Source organism: Melopsittacus undulatus, chromosome 8 (genome assembly GCF_012275295.1).
Source record: "Melopsittacus undulatus isolate bMelUnd1 chromosome 8, bMelUnd1.mat.Z, whole genome shotgun sequence".
Taxonomy (NCBI): Eukaryota; Metazoa; Chordata; class Aves; order Psittaciformes; family Psittaculidae; genus Melopsittacus; species Melopsittacus undulatus.
In genome coordinates, this window is record NC_047534.1 from 51,721,689 (window position 1) to 51,743,277 (window position 21,589).

General features: G+C 42.5%; 1 protein-coding gene across 1 annotated transcript in view; it reads left to right on the forward strand.

Annotated features, from left to right (window-relative positions):
- Nucleotides 1-21,589, forward strand: part of LRRFIP1 (LRR binding FLII interacting protein 1) — a 102,261-nt gene that overhangs the window by 69,194 nt on the left and 11,478 nt on the right. Inside the window, exons 9-18 of the mRNA XM_034065766.1 lie at nucleotides 644-709; nucleotides 4,008-4,085; nucleotides 11,834-11,866; nucleotides 12,914-13,039; nucleotides 14,159-14,230; nucleotides 16,081-16,251; nucleotides 17,305-17,397; nucleotides 17,873-17,965; nucleotides 19,140-19,232; nucleotides 19,702-19,843. Coding sequence (XP_033921657.1) covers nucleotides 644-709; nucleotides 4,008-4,085; nucleotides 11,834-11,866; nucleotides 12,914-13,039; nucleotides 14,159-14,230; nucleotides 16,081-16,251; nucleotides 17,305-17,397; nucleotides 17,873-17,965; nucleotides 19,140-19,232; nucleotides 19,702-19,843 — 967 coding nt within the window. The remainder of the gene's footprint in view (nucleotides 1-643; nucleotides 710-4,007; nucleotides 4,086-11,833; nucleotides 11,867-12,913; nucleotides 13,040-14,158; nucleotides 14,231-16,080; nucleotides 16,252-17,304; nucleotides 17,398-17,872; nucleotides 17,966-19,139; nucleotides 19,233-19,701; nucleotides 19,844-21,589) is intronic.

Consider the following 21,589-nt stretch of genomic DNA (forward strand, 5'->3'; position numbering starts at 1 on the left):
CATCAATTCTTTCTGTTGTGTAACAACTAGCAAGAATCTGTTCAAAACAATTTTATACCCAGATTTCACTTGTTCAAACTTGTGAAATAGCTTCTCAGATGATTATTTCTTTTCTCTCAAAGCTTAAAGGAGGTAGAGTTTGCTATTGCCCCTGTGTTTCCTGAGCTGTACGTTCATACACTAAACTGGAGCCAGTCTTAAAACATGCATCTTCCTCCCCTTTTATTGATTTCGTAAACTGGCTGGTAAGTGATGTTCACCAGGTGTGAGCATCCCCCATATTGCCAGCACCACAAAGGTTAAACAGACTTGAACAGGTAAAGAATTGATGTAGCTGTTTTGTTGGTAAGCACCATAAGCTGTTGAATGGATGGCTGGGAGAAGGGTCAGAAATGCATGACCGTGTGATGGACTCTGGGGGATGTGTGTCAGATTTTGCACGTGCCTCATGGCATTTTCCAGCTCACATCTTCAGGTTGTGTTAGATCTTCACCTGCATGTTGCTTGTGGTTGCATACGGGAGATGTCCCTGTCCTTGCACATACTGCTCATTCCTTTGTGCTGCACCCTGTATGTAATTCTCCAGACTGAAACCAGAAACGAGGTCTGCCAGTCCTGTTCTGACTCTGTCTTTTAATTGTAGGCGTCTGTGTATGACGAGAGCGTTTACAGTGGGAGTCGTCGGTATAGTGCCTCTAGTTCTCGTGCTGTAAGATGTTTTCTGCATTTCCCTGTTGTCTTGTCTCTGTCCCCACTAACCTGTGTGTACCAGAGCACAGCCTTTTCCGGGCTGAGCAGCATTTAGGATGGACTGTGTGAGATCCATAACCTGCTGCTGTAGGCAAAAGGACAAGCACCATTTCCATGTGCTTCTATGGAATACTAAGTAGGGATTTATCTGCTGTTGTGATGCTGTGGCTCGCACTGACAGAACCCAGCAGCAGGCACTCGCCCCACTGCAGCAGGGGTGTTCATCTCTGCTTCACACTTGGTTTGCAGATAGAACACCTTGACAAGGTGGTGGTACGTGGAGTCCCTTCCTTCGCTGAGGCTTAAATCTGCTTCTGAAAATACAGATTAAAACCCACTCTCTTCTCTCAAGCCATTCCTGCCTCTGGGAAGCGAAGGACTCGTGTGAACACACGGCTGCCTTGACTTGGGGTGTTCTGGATTTATATGCTGTCAGTGGGGCCAGTGTTTTCAGAATGCACACTCCTGTGAGCAGAGGGCTCTGTCAATTGTGGACTACAGCAGTATGAGGAATGGCAGTAGGAATTGTTTCCTTTCATGAAAGAGAGGCTGCAGGACTTGGTTTATGGATTAGAAGGTAGAAAATGGCATCACCTCTTCTCAGGTGAGGCCCCTGTCATTCAGACCTGGCAGTACATCTGCTGCTGTTGTGTCTGCCTGGGTGGTGCAGGCACACTACTTACACTGATCTCCTTCACTGAGCAGCAAAAAAACCCCAACCAAGCAGAGAAACCCCAATGAACAGAAAGCCAGCACCTGACCCCTTAAGAGAAAAAAGCCTGGGGACAAAGCACTGGTGTCAGTTTAACCTCAGAAGTGACAATGTTGTTAGCCTGGAGAGGGAAACACTTTCAGGGATGTTTATGGAGCACTTGTTAGCCTTTACAGGGCGATGCCATCCTCTTGCGGTCACAGCGATGCAGTAGCTGGGCTGTGCATCTTGCTGCTGCGGCTGTTGAGCTTCAGAGGGTTGTGTCACGGTTGTGCCTGGTTTTCATCTGGCTCCTTTGGAACATTCATCCCTGGTTATGTGCTTGGACCATTGTGGCAGCTTGCAGCCCAGGGAATTTGCCACAAGGCTGTGCTGAGCTCTTGGTTTTCATGGGATGTCCCTTTCTGTTGGAGAGAAGTCTCTCAGAGGTCCAGATGATACAGTTCTACTCTTGCCAGTGGGCTCCAGACCCAAATGCTGTTTCTAAGTCTTTCAGCCACTGTTAATGGCTTGAGCAGGGAACGCTGAATAAAACACTGGTGCTGGTCCCTTTTCTTCCCTCTCCATCCACTCTGTGCTACAGGTATTAAAAGTCTGTGTATAATCCAGCCTTTCCACTTTCTTTTGCATGGTTACATGTTGAGATTTGAAGTATGGGGTTTTTGCCTCAAAGGGAATAGCCTTTTCACAATTATGGGGGTGTCTGTAGTTATTTTAGTGTCTCTGAACCTCATAGCACTTTTAACATGGAGTGCCATTGGGGTAGCTGTCCCCAAAGAATGATCTTGGATGAGCAGATGACAGGTGAATACAGGGGAAGAGATTATTCTACATCCTTGTTATATTAAACACAAAACACTGGTGATGGTACAAGGCTTCTGTGCTAGAACTGCTTAACCCCGAAAACAAAATCTAAGTGTTTACTTCAGTGCTTTTTGCTTTTAATTTAGGAATCAAAGTGGCTGTGATTGAAAATAGTTGTAAATTGTGTGCAGCATAGTTCCAGATTCTGCGTATTGTCACCTCTGAGGCTGAGCTCAGGTGCATGAAGGCAGTGTCACTTCATGTAAGACATCTGAGGACATGGCTTTATCACGTTCTGCCCTGCTTGAGGGGCTTACTAAGGGCTCTGTGCCTTGGAAAGTAATGCTTTGTGGTTAGTAACTAAGCTTATAGTTGCATTGTAGCTGGGGTTATTTCCAGCTTACCCTCTTGTCATTATTAGTACTCTGAGCTTAATTTTCATTTAATACTGTGACAGTTTGTTAGCATAACTAATGATGCTGCAACAGTCCTCCAATAGCTTGGTGAAGATCTGCCTGTCTCTGCAGGCAAGAAGTCCAGGGGATTGCTGTAGTGGCCAGGTTATTTAATAGAAGAAACCTTAATAGCAGAGTACATGCATCTTGGAAGTAGGCAATTCCTTAGGTTGCAGTGGTTTTGTACCTAAGAGCAGTCTTAAGTGCCTATGAAATCAACTGATAAAGGTTATTAGCAGCATAGGCTGAGCAGCTGAGGAGAACAGTTCCTCATGCTTGTTCCTGTCCCTGAGCTGCCTCTGCCCTTGTGTCAGTGCAAGCTTTTGCACATGAAGTGTGGCACACTGACATGCCTCTCTACGAAGCCTGTGTTAACAATTACCTTGTAGGAAAGGAAAATACCATGTCTGCTAAACAGCAAAAGTTTCTTTAATTCCTGTCTGTTCCACATGAACTTCAGCACTCCCTTTTATATATGCTTATGTATCTTTCTGTAAAGTACATCTAAATACAAGATGAGTGTGAAGCTGCTCTGAAAACTGTGAAAATAGAGGGAATAATCCTAAAATGCATTTTCAGGATAAGTTCTGTTTCCCTGATGCTTCAGACTTTCATTTCCCTTCTCTCTTCCACTGCATTATAACCTCTGGAAATAAAACAGTGTAGATACATTCTTCCTCCTTCTCAGCAGTAAGTCAGCCCTGTCTGTTCTGCTTCACTGCTTACATGGTTGCTTTTAAGAAGGACTAAAGTACTTTCTTTGGCAGGAGATGAGGACTGCAGGTTCTGGGAAAGCAGGAGAGATACTTAGTCTCTGAGATGGTCTCAGTTTTTACTTTAATCACCATGTTGATGGATGTTTCTTGCTTTGGCCTGTGGAGCACAGATTCATTTAGTATGTGCATAGTGTTGGAAATGTGGAAAGAAGGCTAACCAGAGAACCTCAGAGCTCTGGAAAAAGAGTGGAGCCTTTTGTATAGACTGAGAGTTGTTTACTTGTGGCTGGTATTTTAACATACATAAATAAATCATTTGTATTCTGTCCTTCTAAGAATGAATCAAAGCTCTGTTGGTCTGTCAGCTGGAATTACTACTTGCTTTAGTTTTTAAATGAGCGGTTGAGGTGTCTGGGCTCTGACTTTCACTGCTGTTCCTTTGTCCAGCTGCATGCAACCAGTTCTGTAATTAACTTCAGATGTAAACCTCTAAGTCTTCTCTCATTTCCTTTCCCAATTCTGATGCTTTTCTCTTTTTCTCTGCTTGCTGTTCTTGGTTTCCTGCGGCAGCCTTCTGAGTACAGTTGCTACCTTGGGTCAGGATCTCGGGCATCCTCAAGAGCCAGCTCTGCTCGGGCCAGTCCAGTGGTGAGCTCCTCTATTTTCTTTGTCACTAAAGTGTTTCATTCCTCTGCTTTTCGGGGTCTTTTCTTTATACAGGAACTTCAGTCTCTTGTGATGGTATTAATTGCACCTTCTGGGCAATCCTTAAGACAAAGAAGGGGTAAACCAGATGAAGAGTTAGAAAACCAAAGTGATTTCTATGCAGATAAATGTGTTTTTACAACAGAAAGGACACTTTGGACTCATGTGACTGCTATTGCTTTCTTTCCCTAAGGTGGAGATTGTGAAAAGTCTGTGGTGTTGATGCTAGTGCCACATCTCCTTTGGTTATTAAAATGAGGAAACCCTAAACCTTACTGCAGCATTCAAGGAGTTCAGTTTCTCTATGTTGAGTAGTATTTTGATGATGTGTTGCTGCAGGGCTGCCCAGAGATTGGATTTGAACATATTTGTTGGCCTGTAGGTTATTACCAGGCCTTGTAGAGCCTTTAGCATGGTGGAGTGCTAGCAGGATTACATGTACCTGGCTTGTCAGAGCATCATGAACTCCTAAGGAGCTGTAGCTAAAGCAGATTGAAATAACAAATTCTTGTCCAACCTCTTGTCACTTTCCCCCCCTGCTTTTTACCAGATAGGAAGCAATAGTGTTCCATTTGTTCAGTGGTATTGGATGCCAGTACACCGATTGTGGCTTCCATTATGTGTGTTTTGCATGCAGTCTGAGTCACTGGTGCCAGTTGCTTACAATAGCCACAAAACGCAGCTTGCCCCTCCTTGGGAGCTAGAGGGGATTTCCTGGTTTTTAGCTCTCTGCTTAGCCTTGGGACTGTTCATAGGCAAGTGCCTGGTTTGGTGCTGGAGAGGAGCTGGGGGAAGCTGTTCTGCAGGGAGACAACAGGCACTTCTGTTTGTTTATTTACTTTAAAGCAGTGGTTTATTGAAGGATGTGAAGGCTTCTGTTACTTCCCTGCCCTTCAAGATGACCCATAGTGGGTCTAAAAGGCACCACTGCAGGAGCTTTGCTTTTAATGCAAGGTAGTAGAAGCCTTGTTAATGGTGTGGTGTTGCTCTTTAAAGCTCTGATTCCTCCATGGGATCAAGGCGGCAGCACCCTGTGATTTCCCACTCTCCCTTCTTTTTTTGTGTATTAAACAGAGTGCCTTTTCATGCAACCCACAGTAAGGAGTCACCTTGCCTTTTACTAACAGAGCTTTCAAGGTGTTTTGATAATAGTTTCAGTTGTGCACTTGTTCTTGGCAGTAAAGATGCTGAAATAGAGCCTTGTCTTCTCAATGGGCTTAGCAGTATATTACTTCCACTCATACAGTTATGAGATGTCACCTGCTTGGACTTCCTAGAGGAAGGATAAACATCTCCTTGAATAATGGTGATAACTTATGAGAGTAAGAAAAGTGGCTGTTCTTGTCCATATCAATAGTCTACATTAAAACTGTTTTAATATTGCTAACCCCCAAAACTGAATCTTAGAATCATGAAACTGCTTCCATTGGAAGGGACCTTAAAGCTAATCCAGTTCCAACCCCTGCCACAGGCAGGGACACCTTCCACTGGAGCAGCTGCTCCAAGCCCCTGTGTCCAACCTGGCCTTGAGCACTGCCAGGGATGGGGCAGCCACAGCTTCTCTGGGCACCCTGTGCCAGCGCCTCAGCACCCTCACAGGGAAGAGCTTCTGCCTAAGAGCTCATCTCAGTCTCCCCTGTTCTGGCAGGTTCAAGCCATTCCCCTTGGCCTGTCCCTACAGGCCCTTGTCCCAAGCCCCTCTCCAGGTTTCCTGCAGCCCCTTTAGGCACTGGAGCTGCTCTCAGGTCTCCCCTTCAGGAGCCTTCTCTTGTCCAGGCTGCCCCAGCCCAGCTCTCTCAGCCTGGCTCCAGAGCAGAGCTGCTCCAGCCCTTGCAGCATCTCCATGGCCTCCTCTGGCCTCACTCCAACAGCTCCAGGTCCCTCTTGTGCTGCTGCCCCAGAGCTGGATCAGGGCTGCAGGGGGGTCTCCCCCTAGCACAGCAGAGGGACAGGATCCCCTCCCTGAGCTGCTGCTCACGCTCTGGGGGTGCAGCCAAGGATATGTTGGGCTTCCTGCCTTAAGGTGTCCAGGCATATGCTTTCTTGATTCTGCTTTACGTACCTGCTGACATTAACCCACATAAAGGTTTTATTGCAAGTTTACATTTTAAATTGCTGGTGGAGTAGAAAGAAAAGGGGAATATTTGTTGGGTTGAAAAGCTGAGTTTCCAGCATGCTTACGCCACCTGAGAGCGTGATAGTTTACAAAATCCATGTACTGTAATCATGAGTGCTTAACACTGAAGTTAAATAGGATTTTCTTACAGTTATGGACAGTATTAGGCAGAAAATCAAAACTGAACTCTTGCCAAGACTGATTATAATGAGAAATCCTATATAAGAGTAGAGAATGACTCAGTATAACTTGCTAAATTTAAGCATACTTTATCTTGTCCCCATAGCCCTTAAATTTTGTCTCTTTTTTCCCCCTTCTACCAGTGTTCATTAAACAGTGAGCAGAAAGTGACAGTAGTTTGCCTGCTGTGCATAGCTTTGTCAGGCTGTGTTCCCATGTTTGCAATACAACAAAAGCCAGGAAGGTACATAAACACAGTATGTGAATATCTATCAGTCTTTGTATTGTCAAGAATTCACTATATCTGCATGAGGTTTGTTGTTTGATTATTTGTCTTTAACATTTTCCCACTTATCTCCCCCAGTAATTACTGCCTGCCCTCCTTTCAGTTATTGCAGATATGCGGATGTGTGGTTTAATGTTAAAGCATTATACTCCATATCTTAACAGGGCAAACATCAGGCCCATCTGTACAGACAGAGGTAACTCCTGGGCCTGGCATGGTTAGGCTGAGATGGGTTTTTAATACAAATTGCTGTATTTTTCCTTACTTTAATAAACTACTAGTGAAAAGTACTTACATATTTCAAATAGACTCAGAATGTAGTAGTATTTATCTGAAGACTTTCTGAACAAAACAGCTTTTTCCATTTGAAGAAGTTGATCATGTTCTCACAAGAAATAAAGAGGAAGACAGTAACAGAACTCTCATGGAAGCATTTATCAGCGTGCTCAAGCTTTGCCTTCTCTCCCCTGCACTTACATTACTTATGGTAGCTTAGCCCATCCCCTGACAGTGTGGATGTGCCTTCAGCCCCTCCAGGGTAAGGCTCTGCTGGAGCAAAGGGACTGATAAGTTTGTTTGAGCAGTGACGTTTGGCATAGCACTCATTCCTGAGCAGGGATACTGCTGACAAATCCACTTTAGACCCGACAAATTTCAGCAGTGTTTTTCTCCCTGCTGCATATTGAAGGCTTATTGCTAATAGCTAGTGTTATGGTGGCTCTCACTGGAAGAACACGCAGGAACTCTGTGTTACTGCCTGTCCTAGTGCAGCCGATCAGCCTGGTAAGATGGGGAGTGCAGGAGGGGTTATGCTGACTGCAGTACTTCTTTTTCTTTAAATGCTAGTTTTTGTAGATATCCTGTGTTGGGGCTACCGATTGTAAGAATGTTTCTTCCAGGTGGGACATATTTCCATTTCAAACTGTGCTGTATTACTGTAAGAGCAGGAAATGATCTTGATTTGATTTCTCACCCCCCAAAATCCCCTTGCTTTTATGAGGAAGCTGATCTAAGAGCAAGACCTCAGATGGAGCTGAGTAGTGACAGCCACGTACTGAACACCCTGGAGTTGTTCCTATGCCTCAGCGTGGTGTGTAGCACTACTAAACTGCAAGTGTATTGGATTCCCCTTCTTTAACCTTGTAGAGCAGGCTGGTAATCGTGCCTCAGTCCTGATTCTTCTTATATCTTTACTAGCAGCTGGAGCATAATGCTTAACTCTCTCCAGGGCCTCTGGTCTCTTCAGCAGGCATTTGAGACTCTTGTTGGATGCACTGTGCTAGTGCTGGGGGGTCTCTGATTTTGGCCTCAGTACTCACTGGTAGCAGAGTTTCAGGGGTTAAACTGTGAGCTGACTGCCAAGTAGAGAGAAATGCTTTTCCAAACAGTACATTCTTATCTATGAAAAATAGGCAATAGATCCAGACAGAGACTTGTGGGATGGTTTGGTCATGGGGCTTCCAGCAGCACTAATCCTCTGGCTCTGCTGACGTTTCTGTGTAATGGAGCTCTGGATTTCTTCTGAAATCGTTGTCAGAAGGGGCTGGACTCTGATCCTGTTGTACTTTGCAGAGAACAGCCCATTCCCCTTGCGAAAACAAGGATGTGGGTGCTGGAGTTCCCTGGAAAATCACTGCCTTTTCCTGCTTGTTTTATGCACTAAAATACGACGTGCACAAGGTGCTGGTGAAGAGGAAGGTATCCTGCAAGGGTGGTGAGGTGAGGCGCTGGCACAGGGTGCCCAGGAAAGCTGTGGTTGCCCCATCCCTGGCAGTGCTCAAGGCCTGGTTGGACACAGGGGCTTGGAGCACCCTGCTGTAGTGGACAGGGTCCCTGTCTTTGGAACTGGATGAGCTTTAATGTCCCTTCCAACACAAACCAGTCTGGGATTCTGGGATTCTCTCTAGGGACAGACCATACCTTTGTGGAAATGAAAATTGTGTAATGTTCTATGAATCTAGTATCATTAGGTGAATTCCTCTTTAGATGCCTCTTCCAGCAAGTATTCTGTTAGTCCTTTTTATTTGCATGCAGAGAATTTGCAAACCCAGGGTATTTGTATAAAGTGTTATGCTGAGTACTGTACTGTGAAGGTGGTTTCAACCACCTACTGTTTTTGGTCTGTTTAATCGTTATCGTATTCCTTACTGAATGATAATACAGCAGGTAAGTATTTTGGGCAAGGATTTTGTGTAGCTTCAAATAAGCCTCTTTTTTTCCTGACCTTTCTTTCTTTGATTTCTTGCTGGATCAAATGCCAAAGGGCTTGTTGGGACCAGGGTGAAAGCTGAAAACCTGGGGTTCCCTCTGGTGGCTGACTGCTGTTGGGAAGCACCATTTGTCTTCTTAAAGGAACGAGAGATGCTGTGAATACAGTAATTGAAAGATGAGTAGAATGAAAACTATATAAAATATTAATCTAAAATAGATTAATAGACCTCTGCCTTTCTACAATACACTCGTTATAGATCTTGATGTACCACTGCCACGTAACCGTAAAATGAAATGCCCCTTATTTCAGGTGGACTTTTGTTTAGGAAGGTGTTGTGCAGCAGGAGGCATCTTTGTAATGCAAGGAGGGTGCATTAGAATGAGAAACTGGCTTTTTTCAAAACAAACTAGGTTTTTGGATGTTAATATTTCAGTCCATTGGCAGTGGTAATTACTGCCTTTGGTGAGAAAACCCTCGAGAGTGCTGTTCATGGATGTGTGTATGAGAGCATCGCTCTGGTACAGAGTGAATTGGGTTTATTCCTTTTCTTTTTTAAGCCACACCAACTTCAGAAGTCACTTGATAACTTTAGTTATTAACTATTATACCCCCTTAGAGAGTTATTAACAATCATTTTGCAATGGATGCATAGCAAGCTTCACAGGTGTGGTTGTGAGTGCTCTGAGTAGAGCTGCCTATACTTGTTCCTCGCCACACTGCCTTCAGCATTTTCCCCTTCAGAAGTGGAAGCTTTTATCTGACTGATAATGCATCACTAAAACAATATCCATATTTGTTCCCTTCTTTATCTTAGTAAAAACTGAGATTCACTCTTCCTTCCCTTCCCCCCCATGATAGAGGACATTCTGCAAATGTCTCAAGGAAAACAATATCTTGAGTTGTGTCCTGAGCTCGTGTGATAGATTTTGGTCTGGTCTAACTCCAGGCTGTATTTCTGGAGGTAGATCTGTGTAGATACACTAATCTTTGGTAAGGTGACTATATTTACACTGTCTTGATCAACAATAACATAGTGTGTGGCCAGGCTTAGAAGGCTGCCAAATCCACACCTTGGAGCTGTCTGGCATGAAAATAGTAGGCTGTTGGCAAAAGGCAGTCCATCTTGTTTGTTGGGTCTGAACTGAACCAACTGCCTTCATTAGTGACCTTCTCTTACTGCAAATTCAGATTCCTCCCTCTCCCCCAGTACTTTGTCTCTTCAGGGTCTTCATGAAGTTTATAATCTAGTGCTTTAACTCTTACATTTCCTTAATGCTGATCAGAGGGGATTTGTGATATGTGTTGTCAATGTAAAAAGGATTTGGAATTTGGATTTTTTCATAGGGTACCACTGGTAAGAATAAGGAAAATGAGTGGGATCACCCATACATATTATTCTGTATAATTCAAAGGAAAAAAACCAACCCTGTGCCAAACATGGACTGATTGGAAAGAGCTGTAGTTTCTGAGTGTGTTTTCAATGACACTCAACCTCAGTATCCCCTGCCTTCCCCTGAACTGGATCTCTCCTGATTCTTTCCCCCAGTCATTTCAGAAGCACTTCTCCCTTTGGCTTTCAGGCTCTTGATTAGGGAAGCCAGGAATTTTCACAGAATCCCTTGGGAAACCATCTTGACTGTGGTGCTGAATCCCAGAGGAGGTTGACATGTTCTGGACTTCATGAGTCCTGCTGAGCCTTTCATTTCGTTCAGTCCCTTTTGCAGTCAGTTCCACTTTAGATGGAGATGCTTATGGACATATTCTGCTGTGAATCACTCCTGCTTTTGGGAACTTGTGTATTTGTTTTGTTTCAGAGCGTGAAGAAGTGGATAGGATGGGTTCCCATCAAGGAATAAACCAAATCTGTTCAGGGTCTATGTAGGCTTTACTCTGTAACTCTCTTTTGAGCATTTGTGATGTCAGTATTGATGGTAATCTTCTGTACTCCGAAATGCTACTTTGGCTCTGGTTTACTTCTTCTAGACTAGTTTTAGTAAAGATCTCCCTTCAGAATTAGTAAATTCCAGCCAAGTACCAAAACCGTAAGAGATGTTTATTTCACCTTTGGTCCCTGATACTTGACTTGAGGATCAGGTTTTGTCATCTCAGCCTTTCTTGGATTTCTACTTGAAGCTGCAGTCACCTTTCATCTTGAGCTGAGAATACAGAGTTTTTAAAGCTTTAGATTTCTTCCTCCCTCCCCTTCCATTCCCATTCTTCTTTTGGGAGCTGTGCAGACACAGCACAGTCCTTCAGGTCTGACTTGGTTTTGGAATGGGGAGGGTGTGCTGGCAGGCTTCAGAGGTAGCCCTTTTTCAGTTAAGGTCCATAAATAATGTAACTTCAATAAGGTGTTTTGGTCTGGAAATGTATTGATCTCTCAGTTGAAAAACTTAACCTCTTTACTGAAGTCAGTTGCTGTTTTGGGTTTATTTGAGGCATATTTTTAAATGGACCCAAAGTAAATAACTCATGTCTGCATACATCAACACAGCAGCTGCATACAGCTGGGTTTATATCCAGGGTGAGACATCTGGGGCTTTGAGTTCAAGCCCATTGTATTCTTGCTTTGCTAACTCATAGCTTACGTGCCATCTTCATGTTTGAAACATTGTCATATAGAATATGGGGAAAAATATTCCTCTGTCTTATTTAATAGGCCAAATAGTTCCTATCAATAAGTATAGTCCACTTCATTACATGGAGCTTAGAAACTTGAGATGAATTGTCCAGTCAGGACACAGCAGTTCTGAGAGAGGTGGCTGCTTTTTAAGTGCCTAGAAATTGCTAAAGAAGAGTCTTTCACAGGGTTAAGAATTCCCTTTCTGATATCTTACTGCCTTTACTTGTCCTTTTTTGATTACATTAATAAATCCTTCTTAATCTTTGTTTTACAGATTGAGGAAAGGCCAGAAAAAGACTTTGAGAAGGTAAGAAGAATCTTATGAATTATTCTGACAATAGTGCTTTCTTCACATTGTTTTTGGTAGATAGAACTCACGGTAAGTGTACAGAAATCATCCATAAAATCCATTGTGGGGCATAAACTTGAATTCATAGAATCCCAGAGTGGTTTGGGTTGGAAGGGACCTCAAAGCTCATCCAGCTCCAACCCCTGCCATGGGCAGAGACACCTTCCACTGGAGCAGGGTGCTCCAAGCCCCTGTGTCCAACCTGGCCTTGAACACTGCCAGGGATGGGGCAGCCACAGCTTCTCTGGGCACCCTGTGCCAGCGCCTCAGCACCCTCACAGGGAAGAGCTTCTGCCTATGAGCTCATCTCAGTCTCCCCTGTTCTGGCAGGTTCAAGCCATTCCCCTTGGCCTGTCACATATAAAATGTCCTTCTTCAGATTTCTTGTAGTCCCCCTTAAGCTATTAAAAGGAGTTGTTGGAACCTTCTTTTATTACATTTTTGAAGGTGAACTTTTCAACCTCTGGTCATTCAGATGTGAAGTACTTGCCCTTTCAGCTAGCCTGAAATTGCTTTAGGCTAAGTCACAGGAACACTGTGTTTGTTTAGTACATTTTAATTACAGTGTTATGTAAAAATAACTAATAATAAAAGAAAAGAATACTGCAGTGGCTTAATGCAGAGCCCTCGGTACAGTACAACAGTTAATGTGGTTACTGCTGCAGAGTAGATAAGCATCCATCAATGGAGAGGGGCTACAAAAAGGGTGTTATTACAGGTTTTGAAAGTATCTGGCAAGATGATACTAGCCCCTAAAGACTTTTTTGTCAAATAAAGAATTAATAGCTGGAAGCTAATTCATGCAAACTCCTTGTTACAGTAATGTTTAAATACATCTGATCTATCTTTTCTCCTTAGTTTCCCTTGTTAAATCTTGATCAAACCTTCACAATTTAGAAGTGCAGGGGTTGGTAACGTGTATTCAGCCAACCAACCAAACTATAAATGCACAATGTATCTAGAAAAGAAAAACTTCTAACCATTTTAAACTGTGTGTGATTACAGGGAGCACGTACTGTCTCAAGTTTATCAGCAGCTACCTTAGCTTCTCTGGGTGGGACTTCTTCACGAAGAGGCAGTGGGGATACGTCCATCTCTGCCGATACAGAGGCATCTATTAGAGAAATAAAGGTGAGAAATACTTCCAACCAGAGTAAATCATTAAATATCCTTTAGACTTCTTTCCAGGAAAGAAACTGGCTTGTCCTCTCTTCCTGTCAGTTCTGCCAAAGCCAATTGTATGCTGGAAATGAGCAATGGATAGCTTTGCTAGAGACATGCTTCTGGGAGCTAGTGTGTATTGCAGGAATATTTGGGTGTTTGATAGCAGAACAGACTGATCGTAATAGACACATCTCATCCTAAGCTAATGAAACAGCAAGTGGACTCAGTAGAGCACAATGATAGGAGATTGAAATAAGGAAAGAAGCACTTGCTGGGTGCTAATTTGGGGAGGGGGCTGTAGTTTTGTAATCTGATTTATGATGCTCTGAGGTTGGACACATTGGCAAATAGCGACACAACCCAGTGTCTGCATCACTGAGTGCTAGTCTGGTTAGTCCATAGCTAAATTGTTCTTGCTTGGAATCTGGTTTTTCTTAATGTTCCCTTCTGAAGACTGTTTTAAAATGGGGAATCTATATTCTGTTAACTTTCATGCATCTGACTTAAAGCTGCTGAAATTACAGCCAGTTAAAACATCTGGATTTGTATTAGGACCTCAGATAGAAGCAGGTCTGTCCCAGTTTCATCACTGTAAAACAGCTGGAAGATAGTCATTTGCTTGTGATCAAGGACAAAAGAGGAGAGAGACTGGAAAATAGGACTTCTAATAGAAGTTTGTGTGACAGATGATTGTCAGTGCACAGCCTGTAGTTCAGGCTTGCTTTGGCAGCCCTTACCCTTAACATCAGAGTTCCCCCAAGAGGATGGTAATCAGGGGCAGAGAAGGGCTCTGTGTAACTGCTGGAGGCTTTGAAGCTGGGTCTGCATCTTGTCCTTAAATTGAAGATGTCCAGAAGAGAGGTTGGGGGGTTGGGTTTGTTTTGGGTTTTTTTTCCAGTTAGGAAGAGCAGAATTTAGCATAAACTTGTAATCAAGGAATTTCAGTGTCTGGTGAGGCTTCGGTTCAGGATCAGACCCCTTAACCTGTGTGATAGACGTATTTAAGTGAGACTTGTTTTTCCCTATCGGCTGCGCTTCTGCCTGTTGGTTTGTGGCATCATTCACCTTTCTCACCATTTCTCTCAGGATATCTATGAGTTAAAGAACCAGATTCAGGATGTAGAAGGCAAATACATGCAGGGACTGAAAGAAATGAAGGTACTGGTTTATTGCAGCCTGGAGTGTGATCATGAACACTAACTAAACATGCAGAGAGTCCATGTGGGACCTAGAACTGGCCTTGCATGCTTTTTGCTGTCTTGTGGGAGGGCTTGTAACTTGTGTGAAAAGCATTTAATCAACTGGAAAAATACCTGTTCTGATCTTGAGTGATTGTGGTGAAAAATGCTTCCATCTGTTAACTGCAAGGCCACTGATGACTGTTGCATGTTCTCCTCGCTGTTTGGAAAGGTCATCATTTTGCTAACAAAATTACTAGGTTTTATATATATATATACATATATATATATAGTTTTCTAATCCAGCAAACCTTCCAACACTGGAAATGAGCTAGAACTCATGTCATACAGTCCTATGAAAAATTGGAGTTTCACAGCTTGTATGGTTTTGCTTTGATAAGGTCCAGCGTAACTTTGGAAAGTTGGAAGTCTGTGCCAGTGTTTCACAGGGAAGAACTTCTTCCTAATACCTAGTTTGAATCTCCCCTCCATCAGTTTAAAGCCATTCCCCCATGTCCTGTCACTGCATGCCCTTGTAAAAAGTCCCTCTTCAGATCTATTGTAGGCCCTTTTAGAGTCACTTTCAGTATGTCCCTTTTCAATTCATGTCTCTTAGACTGTGTTTGAGGTGAAGATGCTAAGGAAACAAAACATAGCATGCTGGAAGAGTGGTGTAGCAACTACTTCAGCTTCTTACTTGCATATACTTCCTTTCCAGTTACTTTCTGAGGTTTGATCCTAACACTTGGTTCCAAATCCTGATGGCTTTCCTGTGCTTGGTATTTCTCATCCTTGGTCTGGAAAGTGCACCAAAGCACAGTTTGTGTTTGGAACTGTACAAATTCACATCTTTAAAGACAAATCATCTTACTGCTCAAAACAAAAGTAAACTAAACTGATTCAGACTTTCAGGTGATTTTTGCTATTATTTCAATACTGTAATTCCCAGTTCTGTTTATTGAATGAAATATGAAGTATATGAAACACAACTGTGCTTTAGATGTAATTATTAGGATTAGTTAAGTTGCAAGAGAAATTCCTTGACCTGTAAACTAACATCTCCTTTGTCTGCATATTTGCACTGTTTTATGTAACTCTTTCATTTCTGCATTGACATCAAATAGTGCAAAGTTTGATCGCATGAACACAGAGAATTATCCTGATCTTTATTTTGCCATCATTTATTGTTATAAATATCCCGGTATCTTCGGGTCATGTTGGTAGGAGAGGTTTTCATGATACTGGGAATTTGTAAAGAAGGGATGAGATCCAGACAACCTAATAAAAAATGATACACCAGGTCATAGAAGCTGCAGCTTTTTCACCATGAATTCTAATTCCAAGTCAGTATATTCAGTTGTTCCCACACTTCCAGGATCCCTGCAGTTTGTGTGCAGTGGCTGTCAAACTGCCTCAGTTTAAGGCCTGAGGTCGTCTAAAATGATCTTAAATCAAGCCCAGTTTACCTTTAAGAAACCCAACCAATAGTCCTGCATGTCATCTCCAGCAGCTGCTTTGAGCTGCCAAGGGCAGGGGCAGGGGAGGAGGGGAAGGAAGAAAACTGAGAAGGCAGAAGCTGAAGCAGCAGAGAACAGGAAGCGTTTTATTTGTCCTGAGGTAAGGATCCTTGCTTGTAAACAGTAGTCTGGTGGGAACAGGGGAGGTTATCCTCACCTTGGGACAGTTGGTAAGCATCTCTAGCACATAATTACACTGGTTTCCCTGGGAGTACTGAGCATACTTGTGATTTAGTGTGTAATGTTCTCATTGATGGTCTTGGTTTGGGCTAAGGATCCTTTATAGCTCACTGTGGTCGCTTCTTCTTTGCAGGACTCTCTAGCCGAAGTTGAAGAGAAATACAAGAAGGCTATGGTGTCAAATGCTCAACTTGACAATGAGAAAACAAATTTCATGTACCAAGTAGATACCCTGAAGGATGCGCTCTTAGAGTTAGAAGAACAGCTGGCAGAGTCCAGGCGGCAATATGAAGAGAAAAGTAAAGTATGTGTAATAGCAGTGGCATGTTATTACAATGGGGAGGTTTTGGGAGGGGGGCAGAGTCCTTTGGGAGGGTGCAGCCAAAATGCTATTCAAGATTGTAACTACTGTTTTAGTTACAGTCAAAGCAAGTGGAATAGCAGTTTGTAATGTGCTTGTGATCATACAAATAGAAATCTTCCTTGAGTTTATGTCTTACTCAGCAGTGTCTGAAGCAGTTAAGAAATGTTTTATATGGTAAGGCTATATTGATATTATCACATCGCATTATATTGCATCTGTAAATTCAGAGGGTTTGTTCATAGTGACTTCTGGAGCATTTTTGCATACAAAGGTCTCTTCAGAAGGCTTGTGAGAGTTCTGCACAATTTGAGTGCTCGGTTCACTTTAGTGTTAATTCAACATCTGACAGCCAGTGAGTTGTGTTAAATAATAAAGCTGGGGTTTGTGTTAGCTTTTCAGAACTGGCTTTCTAGCTTGGGGCATTTGACTGTAGTGCACTTCAAAACACACAGTTCCTGGGAGATAAGTGTGGTACAAGGGGTTGGTTTGGTTGGGTTTTTTTGTGCTTCCATTATTTTGTTGTTTCGTTTGTGTGTGTATGTGTGTGTTGGGGGGTGGGGGGTGTTGGTGGTGGTTTTTAAGCAGGTTGTTTTGGGGTTTTTTGGTGATGGGTGTTTTTTGTTTGGTTGTTTTTTCTTGCCCACAGTGTTTAGTTAACTTTTACTACATGGCTATGTGGAAGGGTTAAATTCCCATGCAGTCACCTGTGAAGTCTGTAGGATTTGAGATGCTCACTGCCAGCCTGCTGCTCAACTTGTGAAACTGGCTAAATGATGTCTGCTATGGCTCTATTTGTTGGAATAATAGTTTCTTAGAGAAAGCACAAATAAGACTGTACAAAAAATTGTACTTTTGTTGGGATTGTGATTAGAGGCATATTCAAGAATTGCACTGCAATAAGCATCTTCTTTGTGTTTGGGCTTATTTTCTCTTTTTGTTTTTCATGGGATGCTATTTTTGATCAATAAAAATCTCATTATTATTTCATTATAGGAATTTGAGAGGGAGAAGCATGCTCATAGCATATTGCAGTTTCAGTTCATGGAAATCAAAGAGGCTTTGAAGCAAAGAGAAGAAATGCTTGCAGTAAGTAACTTTCTTGCTTTAATGGCTCCTTTGATTGGTATGTTCCCAGTTAGCCATAGGAGTGTGGAACGTGAGGCACAGAGAATTTTATTCCCTACTCAAGCCTCTTACCTGAAGGAATATTAGTGTTTCAGTCCGAACAGGTTCGGAGCTGGCTAATGGGAACAGCACTTCCCTAAATATTAGCTGAAGTTGGACTTCTTTTCTTGCCTTGTCCTGAAATAAGCTGTGTTTTACCAGCTGTTTGTGGAGATGCAAAGGAAACTGATGGAACAGTCTTAATTGTTTCAAGTCAACTCATGACTTGTAAGGCTGTCCTCAGGAGCATAGGTTTGGTTCAAATGTCAGCAACAGTACATATGTAGATAGCCTTTAGCACCTGACTTGTTTCATTCTTTGGCATCACTGCGATCTTGACCTTCTTTGTTAACCTGTTATCTGCTTTCTGTCTTCTTCTTTTGCTCCTGTCTCTCAGGAAATCCAACAGCTGCAACAGAAACAGCAGAGCTATGTCAGGGAAATTTCTGATCTTCAGGAGACAATAGAATGGAAAGACAAAAAAATAGGGGTAGGCCTATCATCTCCTGCCATGTTCAGAGTGGTCCTGTCCCGCCAGCTGACCCTGCTTTTGCAAGACCTCATGAATATAATTCTCCTTAGGGACTTTGCTTTCTGGGGCTGTCTTACTGTCTTACCAATGAACTAGCAAATAGGATTTTTTTTCTTTGGCAAGTATCATGAAATCCAATGAAAATTGAGCAGCTGGTCTGATTTCAAAACCTGGGGTCATTTATTTGCTGTGGTGCACCATTTGTACTTGCCATATTGAGAAAGGAGCTGCTATTTATAATGCAGTTCCATCAGCACTGAATTTTTCCTTATTCAGATTTAATCTGCAGACTGAGCAGAAACAGAAGCAATGTAGAGCTATTTATGGGCTATTGGGATGAAAGTCTTTAAACCTCTCTTGCTTCTCATCCCTTCCCACAGCCTCCTGTCAAAGGCAGATGAAAATCCACTCTTAAAGACAAAATTGGATTTCTTTTCTAACAATGAGCCAAAAGAGTTTTTGAATATAGAAGGAAAAAGAAATCTGGGAAGTTGCCTGTTGTGATACTTGCAATGTCCAATAACTTACAGCAACCTGAAACTCAAAATTGTGCCATTTTTGTTGCTGTTCTGCTTGTAATTCCATAGAAATACTGGGGGGGGTGTCAGTAGTAAAATACGCATTTGCACGTGGTACATCTGAGTCTAATGATGACTTAGTGGCAGCTTTCAAATTAACTCAAATGTACTGCACCAGATGGAACAACTGTGGGATAAAAAGGCTGTTAAAATCTGCTGGCCCTGCTTTCAAGCTGTTCTGTTAACATGTGGGAACGACACTGTGTCTTCAATGGGCACGTTGAAGTAATACAGATATGAATTAACTTGCCTAGCAGATATGAGTGGATCCTCATTTGAAGGATCCCTAAGGAAGGATTGGGCTCAAAGTGTCTTCAGTGGGAGTTCCTGGTTATTGAATAAGCTGTGCCTTTCTTGGATTTGAAGCTCACCTGTGTGTATGTAAACTTGGTCCTTTAGTGTGTAAACTTTACCTTTTTCATATGTGCCACTTCCATCAATCTCTGAATATCTTAAATCTGCTCATTCCTGTTTACACTTGCTTTTCATGGTCTTTACTTCTCTCCCTTCCTTTCTTTGCATCTCCTCGCCCTCTGTCTGTGTTGGGAACTCAGGCGTTAGAGAGGCAGAAAGATTTCTTTGATTCCATAAGGAGTGAGCGGGATGACCTTAGAGATGAAGTGGTTGTGCTGAAGGAGCAACTGAAGGTATGCCAGAGGAGTGAAAGAGATTTCTATTCAGCAGATAACCTTTCCCTCCTGTACATTTGTGCAGAATATTTGAAACCATCTCGGCAGCAAGAACTCTTTATTTTTCATGTTGCCTTTAATTTGCCATTTCAGGAATTTTCTGCATGAAGTCCATCCCCCTAATACTGACTGTGAACTCGTAGTATGGACCGTAGTATTAAGTAGTTGCTTTGTAGAAGATGCTTCTTTGAGGAATGTTTTATGCAGCAAATGTATGGTTAAAGAGGAAAAGAGCTGGGATCACATGCTTCTTTCATACTGGCCAAACTGAAAACTGTGAGATTCTGTGCTCTTTTCTGACTTCCAGCCATGTTTAGTGGAACCATTGAAGCAGTTGTTTATTCAGCATATCAAGGACAAGAACACTTGAACAGTCCCACCCTTTCTGAGCAGCAGGCTATAAAGCATTGCTTTTACTTCTCCGCAGAAACATGGAATAATCCCAGATTCTGATGTAGCCACCAATGGGGAGACATCAGACATTCTTGATAATGAAGAACACTTGGAATCTTCCAAAACTGTTCCAGGCACAACTCAGGCATTGAAGACTGGAGGGGATGGGATGTTAGGTAAGTGCTGTATCTTTTCATATCTTTCTGTCTGTCCATTCATTCATCTTTGCTTGGAGTCTGGGCATTTGTTAGTGGGACGATTAACACATCACGCAGCATGCTACATTTTAAATCACTTACTATGCATTTTTCCGCATGATTTTCATGATAGCTTCTAGCTATTTTGTGCAGTTTCCTGCAAAGGCAGACTTAATTTCCCATTCAAGGCGATAAAGGATGAGAATGCAAACATTACATTACAGATAAATTGCAGTCATTCAGATTCCTGTTTAAAGCCTGAATTTGAATAGAGCCCCAGAGCAGTCCGACTGCTGTTCAGTAGTTTTGAGCACATACATTAAAGAATCAGGAAAACAAATAAAAGAATTAGTTTCCTTTAAAAAAACTTGTTTGTTGGTTCATTATATACCCGAGAACTGTGGCTGCTGAACAACAGTGCTGGGCACTATTAAAACACTAACATAGGAATTCTTTGTTCTTGGTGTCCTGTGCTATTGAGCAGTTAATATTAATGCTTCCACATTTTTACTTGTTGTGTCAACACTGTTAAATTCAAAGAGTCTAACTGAGATGGACAGCATTAAGAAGAAATCTGGTTGGCAAAACCGTTCTTATGCGGTGGTGATGAATGGCCACTCCAAGAACTATTATACTAGTGTAAGGAAAGGAGATAGTAATTCCCTGTTGTTGTTCTAAATGAACATACTAGTAAATAGCAAAAGGCAGTCAATGTTGCTTTGAGCTTTTGGCTGCTTTTTCCTCAGTCAGTTTTGGTGTGCAAACAATATGGAACATGAAAACCAAGGTAAGGGTATATTTTTAAGTGTAATATGTTCTCTCTCTCTCTCTTTATTCTGGGTTGGTTGGGCTTTGGGGTTTTTTGTGACCCGAAAGCTAACTGCTGAAACCACAAACACTGTTGTTTTAATACCTGTTGCTTCTAAATTATAAGTTGAAAGAAAAGTGTTTAAAAACCCTCCCCAAACCCACAGAAATCCCTATGCATTTGGGTGGATCAAGTGGCTGTAAAGGGCACTAAGTATTCCTGAGCTCTGGTAAAGCTAAATAGCTGAACTGTTTGCTTGCCAATCAGATTTTGTGTTCAGTGTTTGTCATATACACTGATCACAATGCCCATTCATGACGCTTAGAAACAAAATATTCTGAATAACCCTTCATTACTTCGTTATAATGGCATAGAATCATAGAACCATAGAATAGTTAGGGTTGGAAAGGACCTTAAGATCATCTAATTCCAACCCCCCTGCCATGGGCAGGGACACCTCACACTAAACCATATCACCCAAGGCTTCATCCAACCTGGCCTTGAACACTGTCAGGGATGGGCATCACACACACACTCCTGCACGCGTAAAGTGGTGTCAGGATTAAAGCTGTCAAGGTGATTGCAGAAGTAGTGTTACCTCTGCAGGTTTTAGCGCTCAATTGCACTGCTTGAAACAGTTGTTCTCAGCTACAAAAGCTGTAATTCACACAGCCAAGGGCATAAATATTTGACTTCACAAACACACAAATCAGCACCAAAGGCTTCTTGCTTTGAGAGGGTGGTGGTGAATTTCACTGATCCAAAACCTGGACCCTGACTAATTCAGTCACTGCTTTGCCTCACGTAATTGGCAAAAGCTGATCTTTTATTAACCTATTCTTTGATTCATTCTCTTTCGGGTTTAAATGGGGAGGTAAGTGCTGTGGTGTGGTCCCTTCAACTTTCTCAATGGTCTT